The sequence below is a fragment of the Molossus molossus genome, unplaced genomic scaffold (genome assembly GCF_014108415.1).
Source record: "Molossus molossus isolate mMolMol1 unplaced genomic scaffold, mMolMol1.p scaffold_m16_p_6, whole genome shotgun sequence".
NCBI lineage: Eukaryota > Metazoa > Chordata > Mammalia > Chiroptera > Molossidae > Molossus > Molossus molossus.
The window spans coordinates 61,763,781-61,779,455 of NW_023425399.1; the positions used below are offsets into that span (position 1 = coordinate 61,763,781).

Genomic DNA, 15,675 nt, shown 5'->3' on the forward strand with positions numbered 1-15,675 from the left:
TATATCCAAAGAAACCCTAAACACTAATTCAAAAGAATATATGCAGCCATATGTTCATTGCAGTGTTATTTACAATGGCTAAGATTTGGAAGCAGCCCAAGTGCCCATCAGTACATAAGTGGATAAAAAAGCTATGGTGCATTTACACAGTGGAATATTACTCAACCATAAAAAAGAAGGAACTTCTTCTTACTTTTTGCGATAGCATAAATGGACCTGGAGAGTAATATGCTAAGTGAAATAAGCCAGACAGAGAAAGACAAGTACAATATGATTTCACTCGTATGTGGAATCTAATGAATAAAACAAACAAAATGGAAACAAACTCATAGATCCAGAGAAGAGACTGGCAGCTGTCAGAGAGGAAGGGGGTTGGGGGCCTGGGCAAAAAAGGTGAAGAGATTAAGCAAAAAAAAAAACCAACAACAAAAACTCGTAGACGACAACAGTATAGTTATTACCAGAGGGACAGGGGGTTGCGGGAGGTAGAACAGGGTAGAGAGAGGATAAATGGTGATGGAACGGGACTTGACTTGAGGTGGTGAACATACAATATGATATACAGATGATATATTATAGAATTGTACACCTGAAACCTATATAATTTTATTAACTAATGTCATCCCAGTAAATTAAATTTTAAAAAAGAAATAAAAGCCTCATTTTAATGTATCACCTTTACTTAAATATATGCTTTTATCTTACGTTAAGTCTATGGCTATTTATGTCATACATGGTAAAACAATCCTGAGAAATATAGTTATGTAGGGGGTAAGTATTAAGGAGTCTAGACAAATCTGACACTAGTTTCTACTTCCTCACTAAGAGACTGAAACATTACCAGTGACGATCACTTTTCTAGTATAAAGCAAAAGAGTAAGCTTCTTTTAAAGTAACTTTTGTTGGGGATTATTCCATATTGAATGTAATAAGTTCCTGGTGTTTATGAATGCACTTTATGAAGAAACAACGATTTCCTGAAAGGCCAGTGTTGGCATGAGCACACACAACACAGGCCACTCACTCCTAGTCATTTTTTACAATGATTTCCATGCAGCCACTCCCCAAAACACTTTGAGAAGCTGTTTGGAAATGCAGCACAACAGGAACTGCAAACTGGGAATGTGGTTGAGAGGGGCTCCCCTAGAAAGGGGTGATAGAGCAGCGTAGGACAAGAAGGTGGCAGTTGCTATGAAAGTGAAGGGAAAGACAGCCTCATAATTAGAGAGACACCAAAGGTCTTGGCCCTGTTCTGCCCTGGGAAATGCATGGAGGGGTGAACAGGAGAAGGGAGAGGATGAATGTGTGGCTCTGGGAGCTTTTGAGGTGAGCCTCAAAGACTCTGGCCTTCAGGACAGGAACCAACATGGTCCCACTACAGACAGAAGAGACTCAGTTGATATGAAACTCTTCAGTATGTAGTACTAGAGTGCTGTTGGAGTAGGTTAAGTGGCCCAGTGTCTGAACTTGCCTCACTGAGAAAGTAATAAAAAAGCAAATCTGTGTGTGTGAACATGTATTTTAAGTTTCAAATATTCCAGTTTTTCTTTTGAAATAGAACATTTTAAGCAACAAAATACTGTCCTTAATATGAACCTCATGCAATTTCACAGCAGAGTCATTTAGAAGCATTATCTTTTGTGCACTGAATAAATAATGCCTTCTATACTGGCTCTGATCTGCCCTCCAAGCCAGCTGTGTCTTCCTGTTTCCAAATCCATATTCAGGAGACAGAGTGTCAAAGCTTATAGAGCCTTTTAAAATCCAGCAGTGTTCTTTAAAGTCCTCACAGAAGTCTCTGCTGGCGTCTGGAGTTCTCTCTTCATTTATAATGCAGAGCTCAGTGGCTATAGGTAGAATGTAGATTGTTGGGGTTTTTTGTTGTTGTTGTTTTTTACTTTAATCTACTAAAATGAACAAATCGAACAGAGTGTGAGCCCCAGGGGAAGGGGGACGACTGCCACATTATATGGGTAGCCTAATTTCAAGGGTCACCCTGGAAGGAAATGGGTCACTGAGAAGCAACATTTAAGCAAGGAAAATACATATAAAGCTGGAGCAGTTTATCTAACAGCAAAGCTGGCTTCTTCCACCTTGCCCATAGCCTCTAAGGCAGAGCTTAGTGGGTCCTTAGTAACACGAATGGAAGTGATTTCAGCCCTACTAGGTGCACTGCTCTTCTATAGGAGCAAGTCCCTCATATGACACACACAACCTACCCCCCGCCCAAGCATAGCACCCAAGTAAGGGTCCCTGCAGAGTCACAACACTGAGAGAGGGCTGGTTTGATTCTACATATCTTACTGCCTGACTTAAGCAACATTGTTTTGACAATATGTGTGATGAATTAAGTGAAAAATGTTTTTCCACTTACTAAGGGGGCAGGAAGGTTCAGTTGAAAGGCACAGCTTTTGAATACTTAGGAATTAAAGTAAAATGTCTTTCTCCCACATGATCACATAAAACCAAAGGCTTTATTCATCACAGTATTTAATCTGTTTGTCCTTAGGTTCAATGTCAACAAAACCCATACAACAAATTTAAGGAAAAAGTCACTCAGGCCTGTTGGTCCCTTGTGGCACCATGGTGGAAACATGTAGGGAGCTCATTATATCTTCATGTCACTACCTAACTTTGTTCCCAGGTTTGTGTCCCACTTCAGAGCAAACAGAACAGAATCAGGACTAACTGAAGTCACAATCCCATAAGAAGAGTACTCCACCCCACCCACTTCTCAGGGCAGTGGCCTGAGCCTTGCATACACTCTTCTGTTGCAGAGATACCCTCAGCCGCGGGGACAAAAGAAGAAGAAAGTGGTGAAGTATGGCATGGGAGGCATGATCATCGTTCTGCTCATCTGTATTGTCTGGTTTCCCCTTCTCTTCATGTCTTTGATCAAATCTGTCGCTGGGGTGATCAACCAGCCCCTGGATGTCTCGGTCACAATTACCCTGGGAGGTTACCAGGTAATCGCTGTGCACTTCCTCCAGGTCCCACTCGCCTGCAAGTACCCTACCTCGTGCAGTACTCTTTCCTGATAACCATCTCCAGGACTTTTAGTTAGGTTTTGCCAATCTATACTTCCTATCTACATTTTTACATCTCAGCAAATATGTGATGTTTGAAATAAGGTGCAGAAGGCAGGGAAAGGAAGGTTCTGTTTGGTTTTGAGTGTAAAAATAATCACTTTAAAAAGACTCTTTGAGACTAGTTGCCACTGGGTGACTAGTAGGTGACATACTATGAAAATATTTTTCCTTTAGCCTGGATACAGAGAAGAACTTCAGAATATTAACAACACTGTGTATCTTATTTTCCAGCCTATTTTCACAATGAGTGCCCAGCAAAGCCAGCTAAAAGTTATGGACTCAACAAAGTTTAATAACTTTTTGAAAGCTTTCTCTAAGGACACTGTAAGTAAATGTGTATAATAGATCTCTATGAAGACCTTTCATCTAGGTGAGCTGAGTGATTGTCATTTATTCACTGCTTTGCCATGGCCTAGGGTTGGGGGCTTATGAGAGATTATCAGTTGTACACAGTGGGTTCCTAGCCACTGGCTGCTTTGATAATCTAAGACATTATGTCTATATTATTGGATGTGTTAATAAACATAATTTTATGTGAGAAATTTTCAACGTAAGCTCAACAGGAGTTGATCCTTTTTAAAAATTTTAAGTTTTAAAATTTTGGTAAATATTAATTATTTTGACTGGTAGGTCTGCTCTGGGAATCTATCCTAAAATAATTCAAAATATGGGAAAAACACTCTGTTGGTTTCCTGTGTTAGTAAAAACTGGAAGCAACTTGAGAATTCAATAAGTAGGGACTGTTTGAATAAATCACGGCATGTGTATTTGTGAATTTGATTAGCACTGGCTTCCCTATGGTGGTTGTAGTAGAAGAAGGGGGCTTCCACTTTATATATATATTTTTACATACTATGTTATCTGAATATTTTACAAGCAACTTCTTTTGTAATAAAAAATAATCATTACAAGGATATATACATGGCATGACAAATTCTCAAGCTAAAACATAAATGAAAAAGAATGTAGAATTTTCTTCTTAATGATAAGAAATGAGATATACATTCTCTTCTGCATACGACAACGATAATGTTCTGGAAGAGTTGTGATTCATGTTATTCTTCTCTCTACATTCCAACTTTTAATAAATATTATAACATGATTTTTTATAATTAAAATTTGCTTTATAAATATTAGGCAAACAGGCTTTTTTCTTTTGTATAATTATTGGTCTATAATGCACACTGTCAAAACCAGTCTTGAGGGATGAACAGTTGTGAGGACAGGACCAGCATGTCCTGGGTAGATGAAATTTGACTCTCTTATGAGAAGGATTTTTAGAGAGAGAAAAATGAAGTTTCCCAATAGTTGATCAATTTTCCTCTTAGTGAGAAGAAAAAAAAATTAATCATCTGATTTTCTGTTACTGTTTAACTAGAGTGATTCCATAGCTGTGCTGGTGTGGCAGCATCACCCCTGCTGATATCCCTGGGAGGGGAATAAAATTAGTGTAATGGAACACCAAAATAATCTACATAGAAATTTTTCTTTCAAAGGAAAAGTCTCTCTATACTGTCAGTTAAATAACTTTCTATACATCATTGTGTATGTGATCTATTTATGCATGTGTATTTGTGTGCATACAGGGTGCTATGCAATTTCTGGAAAATTATGAAAAAGAAGACATAACAGTAGCAGAACTGGAAGGAAACTCAAATTCTTTATGGACCATCAGCCCTCCCAGTAAGCAGAAAATGATACACGAACTCATGGACCCCAATAGTAGCTTCTCTGTTGTTTTTTCATGGAGTATTCAGAGGTAGTTACTGTATTTCCATGCATAATTTCCCCTTTTCCCCAATATAAACTTGGGGTGGGATGGGGGGCATAAAAAGATAGAAAAATTAAATAAATGTGGATCTTAATTCACATTATACCTTTGGAACATTCATTTAATGCTACAAGTAACATTTTTGTTGATTAAATAATGGTTTGCCTGGGAATCATTGACAAAATAAGGACTTCTAACTTTTCCTTTTTTCTGTTAAGTTCCGTGTTTTTTTTTCTGATTATCACTCATGGATATATTTGTATTGTTTTTTTGTTTGTTTGTTTGTTTGTTTGTTTGGTACATGCTCCTAGCGGAAACCGAACCCAGGACTCTCTGGTCCGCAGGTTGATGCTCCAATTGCTGAGTCAAACTGGCCAGGGCTGTATTGATTTTTAGAGAGAGAGAAATGAAGAGAAAGAGAGAAACCGCAATCATTTGCCTCCTATACATGCCCTGACTGCAAATCAAACCTGCAACCTAGGTTTGTGCCCTGACCAGGAATCAAACCTGTATCCTTTTGGTGTACAGGACAATGCTCCAACCAATTGAGCCACTTGGCCAGGACTAAGTTCCATTTCAAAGAGAAGCTGGCAATGAGTTCTGTGTGCAAGAGAGAGAGGTAGAGAGAAAAGAGGGTGATGACTCATAAAATGAAACAGAGCCTGGGTGTAATGTAAGATTTCCCTGAAAGGTTGAAGTTTGGTCTTTTTTTTAAAGATGTTGTTTCTTTTTTGTTTTGTCAAGTTTATTAGGGTGACATTGGTTTGCAAAACCATACAGGTTGCCAGTGAAAAACTCAATAAAACATCATCTGCACACTGTGTTGTGCGCCCATCACCCCAAGCAAAGTCTCTTTCAGTCTCCGTCTATCCCCTACCTCCTTTTCCCTCTGGCTGTCACCACACTGTTGTCTGTGTCCATGTGTTTTTACATATGCTTGTGGCTTAATCATTTTACCTTCTTTCATGGAAAATTTGGTCTTAATAATAAAGAATGTGCAGCCTCTGGAACCCCAGTTTCTGACTTGCATCTCTCCAACATCCGGGGAACCCTAACACATCTTTTTATCTAAGCATGAGGTGTGAGAGCAGCTTGGTAGACCCAGGATGGGAGAGCTGAGGAAATTACTCTTCACCAGACCTGAGCCAATGACTACCATGTGGTGCTTTCACTTGTGTAGACAGAGCATGTCTTAGGAGAGACATCCCAAAGCCCAACATGTTAGAGAAGCAGTTCCGAGGCCTGGGCACAATATACCAGCAGATTAATTCAGTTTCTTTCATCACGGTTGTGACTCAGAACTCTACACAAGTTTATTTCTCAGCCAAGTTTTAGCTTCATTTGGGTCCACATTTCCAACTTTTTGGTTGAAAGTAAAAAAGACCTATGTGAGATACAGAAGAAAGCCTTTTAGAATCTAAAGTGAATTCATAAGGAAATAGTAAAGAAATATTTCAAAGGAGGCAGTTCAGAATTTAAAAGAATTTCTTTAATCTTATTTTCTCTATTTTTAATGTCCCAAATTCCTCACATGGAATTCTGTACTGCCAAAAACTTTACTTCTTAGCCTTTCTTTGAAAAGCTACCAAAAAATAACAACAACATTAAGGATCAACTTCTGATCGAGCATTCTTTTAAAAATGTGGGTTCTATTAGTCACCATGAAGACCAGCTTCATTGGATTAACATAAAGAGAGTTTGGGAAATTCATTTCAGAGCAGCAGAATAGTTTCTCTTTCGGTCAGCAGACTGTGCCTCCTCACCTGTCATCTGTTTCAAAGGTGCTTGTGGCCTCCCTGGGGTTTACTAACTCGGTTGTCTAAGAAACTGGACAAAAAGGTGAGGTGGATAGAAAGGGGTGGGGTTGACAGTTTTGGACCCAGTAAAACCTGGGTGAGATTAATAAGATTAAGAGTCAACTGAGTTTTTAATTTCTCTTCCAGATTTCTGAATAATCATTGACACTGGCTTTTTTTTTCTTCACAGAAACATGAGTCTGGGTGCAAAAGCAGAAATAGCAACAGATAAGCTTTCTTTTAAACTTGATAATAGTACACGAAAGAATATAGCTAAAATGATAGCTGGCAATGACACAGAAAGTTCAACAACACCAGTGTAAGTTGATTGTTCCTGTTAATATAGCTTTAGTAGGTATATGTATCTGATATAGCATCTCTACCTACGAATTCATCATGTGCAAGAAATGCAACTTTTGTCATTCTTTGTTAACTCAAGTGACTTTCTATTTGGAGGCCTCATTGTGCTAGATTAAAGCAACTCTATTCTCTTCCCTCTCACTCTGTCCACATAGCCAGGGAGTATTGCTGTCATTTCTGAGTAGCAAACCTTGTTGTTATATTACCCTAATCACCAAAAGCCAGGGAAAGACTCTGCAAGACCCCTTTCCTTTGACCTGCCATAGGGTCACTGAATGCCTAGCCAATGAACTGGGAGCGGGGGAGTAGACAAAAGATAAACAGAAATTCGAGGGAGAAATTCTATCTTAACATATTATCTGCCATATAAATACTACATTTCAAATGCATCCAAGCTGTAATGTTTAGATTCTAATGTAAGAACTAGCAAGAGAAAAAGGTGCTTAGATTCTAATATAAGTACTAGGAAGGAAAAAAATGTGCTGTTGATCTAAAACTACTGAATGAAGTGTTTCAGATGTCCACCAGCCATGTCCTAGTTCTGTCGTCGCGTCTGCCCTGGACCCAATTTTATGCACTGAATGTAAGAACCACCATGATGCAGCACTCAGACATATTTCTGACTAAAATATTCTTTGTTAATCCCTAAAGTAGAAGGGCCCTTGAAGATTGTAAAATCCTCCTCATCATTTCCCAGATGCAAAAACAGGTTTAGAATCATAGAATAACCTCCTCAGGTGACCCAGCTCATCTCTGCAAAGGTAGGATGAGGTTCAGGTCACCAGTTGTCTCCTCACACCTCACTCTTATCACTAGATCAAATGCAGTCCACTTGATTAGAGATATTTTCAAAATCCTAAAAATTAAAATTAAAAGAGTGCTCAGTGTTATTGATACAAATGATAAGCTACTAGCAAGAAAGACAGCCCTTTGCTTCAGAAACAGTAACAGGTATGGGGAAATCTCTGTAGCAGTTTTGAAGCTTGTGTATAGCATTTACATGAGTATTTGAATAGAACCTGGTGATTTTTTTTTTTGGCCTCAAAGAATTCTGATTATAATGGAAACCTATAAATTATGATGACTACACATTGTATAGACATATAAAGACTCTTGCCATTGTTCGTTTGATATAAGGTCAAAATAGCAACAAAAAATAAATTTTATGTGGGTAAAACAACTAAAACTCAATTACTTCTTTTTTTTCCCCCTAATGCACAGGACTATTGAAAAGATCTACCCATATTATGTGAAAGCACCTAGTGATTCTAACTCCAAACCTATAAAGCAACTTTTATCTGGTAAGAATGAGAAGGAATCATTTAGAATTCTTTTTAATCCTTCTTCTATTTAACATCTATAGTTTGCATTTTTCAGCCTTTATCAAGCTACTTTCCAGTTTTCTTTCCCTTGCCAAAAGCATAAGGCTCTTAGCCTTATGTTCACTAATCAGGAATCATTCATTACCTATGAGCCATGTTCTCCATTTTCTTATGTTATTGATATAGAACCTGATTGACTGAAGTTCACATTTAATGACTTATGGTACTTCTTAGTCAGTCTGTTTACTTGTTTCTATTAGCAACCATATCTGTGGCAGAAAACTGCCTCATGAAGTGTTAAATATGAAGGCCCCACAATAAGAGCAATGAAAATATAGCAAGAACTGTACTTGATTCAGCCCACAGGTGATTAAATATCAATGGTAGTGCTTGAGAAACTGTGTTTTCCCCATACAACTGGGATGGGAGTGAACTGATGTTCTTTTAATAATCAAGCATTATTTGACATAATCAATTACCTGAACCAGAGTAACTGTATATATCTGGTAAGGTAGAAGGACAATGCAATATTCAGTTCATGTTCATTTATTTGCCATAGTCACTGTCATAAGGCTCCCTGTGGCTCCTGTTTAACTGGAAAGATAAAGACCAGTTAGAACCTCCCATGGAAATTCTCAGACACAAAGGCAGGATAGAGGGCCCACAAGCACTGGCCAATCCCACACCTACATTCTTTCCTTCATCAACAGCAAATGTCTTGCAAGGTCACTGCAAAATACATTGAGAACTTTGGTATTTCCCTTTTAATCCAGACTAGTTCTAGAAATGTTTAGTCTGATAGTATAGATTTTATTCAACAATCAGAAGTCCCCCAAAGGACTCTGTCCCTCATCAGGCTCTTTCCTACTGCTGCCTTCCAGAGCGGGTCCCCTTCAACTGCCTTCCGCTCCTTGGAAGAACTTCTTATATTTTCATTGTTTTCTTCTTTCTTCCCTTCAGCCTCAAAGAAAGATATATCCTCACTTCCTTCAAGTTCAGCCTCTCGCCGTGCCCCAGGCCCTCTATACCTTCCCTGCTTCATTCCAGAAGCATCATTTACCCCCTCTTCTTTTCCAGGTTCTTTCCCTTTTCCCACACTGACTTGTCTGCCTGGGAGTGATCTGAGGTTCAGCCTGAAGTCATGTCCTCAGACCACATAGCCTTGGTACTCAGATCCTGCCCACAGCAACCCAACTGTTTATCTGATGAGCTTTACTGGGTTACCTCTAATCTTTTTTTAATTTTGTATATATCAAGACACCTCTTTTTTTTTAAGATGTATTTTATTTATTTTTATTTTTTGTTAATCCTCTCCTGAGGATATTTCTCCATTGCTTTTTTTGGAGAGAGTAGGAGGAAGGAAGGGAGGGGGAGAAAGAAAGAGAAAGAAACGTTGACGTGAGAGAGACACATCAATTGGTTGCCTCCTGCTCGACCCCGAGCAGGGCTGGGAATTGAACCTACAACCCAGACATGTGATCCTGACCAGGAATCAAACCTGAGACCCTTTGGTCTGCAGGCCAATGCTCTAACCGCTGAGCAAAACTGACCTCTAATTTTTTTTTTATTAATTAATTTTTGTTACAGATGTTTCTCCTTTTCCCCCCACTGATTCCCCCCTCCTCCTCCCTCCCTGCCCTGTCCCCAGTTTGTTGTCCATGTCCACTGTTCATGCATACATGCATATAAGTTCTGTGGTTTATCTCTCCCCCACCACTCCCTCTTGGGATTGTCAGTCTGTACACCACTTCCACATCTCTGGGACTGTTCCAATCCTCAGACTGTTATGTTCATTATATTCTACAAATAAGTGAGATCATATGATACTTGTCTTTCTCTGCTTGGCTTGTTTCACTTAGGATGATACGTTCCAGGTCCCACCATGTAGTCTCAAAGGATAAGAGATCTTTCTTTCTTACAACTGTGTAGTACTCCATTGTGATTATGTACCACTGCTTTTTTATCCATTCGTCTACTGATGGACACTTGGGCTGTTTCCAGATCTTAGCCATTGTAAATAGTGCTGCTACAAACATGAGAGTACATATATTCTTTCTAATTGGTGTTTCAGGCTTCATAGGGTATATTCCTAGAAGTGGGATCACTGGGTCAAATGGAAGTTCAATTTTTAATTTTTTGAGGTAACACCATATTGTTGTCCATAGTGGCTGCACCAGTCTGCATCCCCACCAGCAGTGTTTTAGAGTCCCCTTTTCTCCACACCCTCACCAACACTTGTTGTTTGATGATTTGTTGAAAGCGGCCATTCTGACAGGTGTGAAGTGATACCTCATTGTTGTTTCAATTTACTTCTCTCTGATTATTAGTGATGATGAGCATTTCTTCATATGTCTCTTAACCATTTGTATGTCCTGTTTGGAGAAGTGTCTATTTAGTTCTTCTGCCCATTTTTTAATTGGGTTCTTTGTCTTCCTTTTGTGGAGTTGTATGAGCACTCTATATGTATTGGAAATTAATCCCTTATCTGATATATCATTGGCAATTATGCTCTCCCATACAGCGGGTAGGCTTTCTGTTTTGATGATTGTATCTTTCACAGTGCAGAAGCTTTTCAGTTTCATGTAGTCCCATGTGTTCATTTTCTCCTTTGTTTCTATAGCCTTAGGTCATGTGTCAATGAAAATTCTGCTGCGTATGATGTCTGAAATTTTGTTGCCAACAGTTTCTTTTAAGATTTTTATGGATTCATGAGTCACATTTAAGCCTTTTATCCACTTTGAGTTTATTCTTGTGTAGGGTGTAAGTTGATGGTCTAGTTTCATTTTTCTGAATGTAGCTGTCCTTACTCCACTGTATGCTCTTGCCACCTTTGTCAAATATTAATTGAGCATATTGCCTTGGGTCCATTTCTGGGTTCTGTGTTCTGTTCCACTGGTCTATATGCCTGTTCTTGTGCCAGTACCAGGCTGTTTTGATTACAGTGGCTTTGTAGTATAACCTGAAATCTGGTAATGTAATCCCTCCAACTTTGTTCTTCCTTTTCAAGATTGCTGTGGCTATTTGAGGTCTTTTTTGGTTCCATATGAACTCTGAAGTACTTGTTCTAATTCTGTGAAGTATGCCGTTGGTATTTTGATGGGGGTTGCGTTGAATCTATAGATTGCTTTGGGTAATATGGACATTTTAATGATGTTAATTATCCAAATCCATGAACAGGGTATATGCTTCCACTTTTTTATATCCACCCCGATTTCTTTTTCAATGACCTGTAGTTTTCTGTGAATAGGTCCTTTATTTCTTTGGTTAAGTTTATTCCTAGGTATCTTAATTTTTTTGCTGCAATGGTAAATAGGATTGTTTTCTTAGTTTCTTATTCTGTGAGTTCATCATTGGTGAATGGGAATGGCATCGATTTCTTGATGTTAATTTTGTATCCTTTTACTTTGCCAAGTTCATTTATTAAGTCTAGTAAACTTTTGATTGAGTCTTTTGGGTTTTCTACGTGTATCATGTCATCTGTAAATAATGACAGTATCACTTCCTCCTTTCCAATTTGGATCCCTTTTATTTTTTCTTCCTGTCTGATTGCTGTGGCAAAGACTTCCAGTACTATGTTAAATAAGAGGGCATCATTGCCTTGTTCCTGTTCTTAAGGGAAATGCTTTTAGTTTTTGCCCATTAAGTATGATGTTGGCTGTAGGTCCTTCATATAAGGCCTTTATTATGTCTAGATATGATCCCTCTATTCCCACATTGCTGAGCGTTTTTATCAGAAATGGATGCTGGATTTTGTCGAAGGCTTTTTCAACATCTATTGATATGATCATGTGGTTTTTCTTCTTCATTTTATTTATGTGGTGTATTACGTTTATTGATTTGCGAACATTGTACCAGCCTTGCATCCCTGGGTTGAATCCCACTTGGTCATGGAGGATAATTTGTTTGGTGTATTGCTGGATCTGATTTGCTAGTATTTTGTTCAGGATTTTGGCATCTATGTTCATCAGGGATATTGGCCTGTAGTTTTCTTTCTTTGTAGTGTCTTTTTCTGGTTTTGGAATTATAATTATACTGGCTTCATAAAACGAGTTTGGAAGTCTTCCTTCTACTTGAATTTTTTGAAATAGTTTGAGGAGAATGGGTATTAGTTCTTCTTTGAATGTTCGGTAAAACTCCCCCGAAAAGCCATCCGAGTCTGGGCTTTTGTTTGCTGGGAGAGTCTTTATTACATCTTCAAATTCTTTTGGTGTTATTGTCCTGTTCAAGTTTTCTATCTCTTCCTGGTCCAGTTTTGGGAGACTATGTGTTTCTAGAAAATTGTACATTTGGCTTAGATTGTCAAATTTTTTGCCATATAATTGTTCATAGTAGTTGTTGATGATCTCTTGTATTTCTGTGGTGTCAGTTGTTATCTCTACTCTGTCATTTCTGATTTTGTGTATTTAGGATCTCTCTCTTCGTTTCTTGGTGAGTCTAGCTAAGGGTCCATCAATCTTGTTTATCTATTCGAAAAACCAGCTCTTTGTTTCATGGATCCTTCTAATTGTTTTTTTGGTCTCTATGTCATTTATTTATGCTCTGATCTTTACTATTTCCTTCCTTCTACTTGCTCTGGGGTTTTCTTTTTGTTTGCTCTCTGGTTCTTCAAGTTGTGAGGTTAGAAAGTCTATTAGAAATTTTTCTTGTTTTTTATGGTAGGACTGTTTTGCTATGAACTTCCATCTCAGAACTGCTTTCGCTGCATCCCATAGATTTTGTGTTGTTGTGTCTTCATTTTCATTGTTTTCCAGGAAGTTTTTAATTTCTTCCTTGATGTCCTTGGTGACCCATTCATTGTTTAATAACATGCTATTTAGCTTCCATGTATTCAAATGTCTTTGTGTGTTCTTCTTGCAATTGATTTCTAGTTTCATGCCATGGTGATCCGAGAATATGGTTGATATGATTTCACTATTCTTGAACTTGTAGAGACTTAGTTTGTGCCCTAACATGTGGTCTATCTTTGAGAATGTCCCATATGAACTTGAGAAGAATGTGAATTTGGTAGTTTTGGGGTGTAATTCTCTGTAGATATCTATTAAATCCATTTGGTCTAATGCTTCATTTAGAGTCTCTGTTTCCAGGCTAAGTTTTTGTCTAGAGGATCTATCCAGTGATGTCAGCAGGGTGTTGAAGTCTCCTGCTATGATTGTATTGCTATCGATTTCTCCTTTGAAGTCCTCCAGAAGATTTTTAATATACTTTGGTACTCCTATAATGGGTGCATATATGTTTATCAAATAGCCACAGCAATCTTGAAAAGGAAGAACAAAGTTGGAGGGATTACATTACTAGATTTCAGGTTATACTACAAAGCCACTGTAATCAAAACAGCCTGGTACTGGCACAAGAACAGGCATATAGACCAGTGGAACAGAACAGAGAACCCAGAAATGGACCCAAGGCAATATGCTCAATTAATATTTGACAAAGGTGGCAAGAGCATACAGTGGAGTAAGGACAGTCTCTTTAATAAATGGTGTTGGGAAAATTGGCTCTGAATTCTAGTTCTGTTAACTTGCTTAACTGCACCTCATTTATCTCATCTACGGTAGAGGTCTCTTGTTCTTTCATTTGGCTTTTGTTTCTGTTTTTCACCATTTGGGCTATCACAGTGGGCTTTGGAGTCTGCCAGATTTTCCCTGTGGGTGTTGGTGTTCTGCTGTTTGTGGCTCCCTCTCCTGTGTTTGGATGAGGTAGGAAGGACCCACTTTAAACACCACTGTCAAGTCTTAACTTTCCTGGTTAGTGTTGCTAGCCCAGGGAATGGTAGTTATCCTCTAGCTTTTTTGCCTGGAGGCTATTAGTAGAGGTCACCTGAAGAACCTTGGTTTCTGAGTTGCCTGAAAACTCCCTCAGATGCTCAGTGTAAGAGGATTTCCTGAGGGTGGGGCAGCTGCTGGTTGTTAATGGGCCTCAATTAGCATTTCAATGGCCACCAGATGGGGTTTAATCTCTGAAGTAGGCCCCCCACCCTGCCTCTCCCCAGGGCCCTGGGAAGGAGTAAGGTGACCATAGTCCTGCGTGGCTGCACTGAGCAAAAGCTCTGAGCACCCTCCAAAACCCGAGTGTCCCCACACAGTTCCAGTCCAGTCTGCCTTCCCTCTGCCAGAGCCCAAGGTGAGTGGCTGCTGCCAATTTAGCCTCTGTCCAGACTCTGCGTTGTGGAGCCGCCTGGGACTTTCAACCCAAGGGTGCTGCTTCCAGCCAAGGGCAGCTGAGGCTGTGGCACCAGCTGAGGGTGTAGCACCCAGCCGAGTTCGCAGGACTCAGCTAAGGGCATAGCAGTCAGCTGAAGCCACAGGACCTAGCCGTGGTCACCAGACACAGCCAGTTCTGCAGCAGCTTTCAGCCGAGTCCCCTGGTCCCAGCCGAGTCTGTGCAGCGCCAGCCGAGGGCGTAGCACCCCACCGAGTTTGCAGGACTCAGCCACAGTTGCCAGTGATGCCGAGGCGGCAGCAGCTTCCAGCTGAGTCTCCTGGTCCCAGCCGAGTCCGTGCGGCACCAGCCGAGGGCATAGCACCCAGCCGAGTTCGCAGTACTCAGCCGCTGTAGTGGGACACAGCCGAGGCAGCAGCAGCTTCCAGCCAAGTCCCCTGGTCCCAGCCGAGTCCGTGTGGCACCAGCCAAGGGCGTAGCACCCAGCCAAGTTCGCAGGGCTCAGCCACAGTAGCAGGATGCAGCCAAGGCGGCAGCAGCTTCCAGCCGAGTCCTCTGGTCCCAGCCCAGGCCCTCTCTCGTGTCCTCGCAAGCCTACCAGGATTGAGTCGGTGTCCCTGGTTATGTGGTCCTCCAAGGTGTCTTTCGGTTTCCCCTTCCTGACAATTTATCTTTATTTTAGTTGTAAATCCAGTTTGGTCCTGGGAGATGGTCTGTGTAGCTTCCATTCACTCCGCTGCCATTTTTTCTCTTCTGACCTCTAATCTTGATCAGAAGGTATATTTAGCAGATGTTGATGGTTATCACCTTGGCTCAGGTATGAAGTATTCAGCTAAGATTATACAAGCAGTATAATTAGGAACTAGATCCAAACTTGGGCCTTTGTGGGCCCAGGGACAGATTTTCTCCCTCAGAACCATTGTGACTTCAGAACCAAGGCTCTTCCTATTTCTGAGTGTTCTGAGTGATTCACATTCTTCCTGGGTAAGGACTTCATCTTTACCAGTCTCCTGCCATTCCTCACCCTTCTTCCATTCATCTATTCATCCATCCATATATCCACCCATCCAACAAACAGATGTGTATTGCTATACATTGTCCTAGATTCCTATGATCCAGGAATTTAGCACAAACTAAAGCATATATGGTTCCTACCCTCACAGTGTTATAGTCTGCCA

General features: G+C 40.0%; 1 protein-coding gene across 1 annotated transcript in view; it reads left to right on the top strand.

Moving 5' to 3' along the window:
- PIEZO2 (piezo type mechanosensitive ion channel component 2) overlaps window positions 1-15,675 on the top strand; it is a 586,652-nt gene that overhangs the window by 568,379 nt on the left and 2,598 nt on the right. Inside the window, exons 49-53 of the mRNA XM_036245071.1 lie at window positions 2,778-2,966; window positions 3,321-3,413; window positions 4,676-4,848; window positions 6,847-6,975; window positions 8,238-8,317. Coding sequence (XP_036100964.1) covers window positions 2,778-2,966; window positions 3,321-3,413; window positions 4,676-4,848; window positions 6,847-6,975; window positions 8,238-8,317 — 664 coding nt within the window. The remainder of the gene's footprint in view (window positions 1-2,777; window positions 2,967-3,320; window positions 3,414-4,675; window positions 4,849-6,846; window positions 6,976-8,237; window positions 8,318-15,675) is intronic.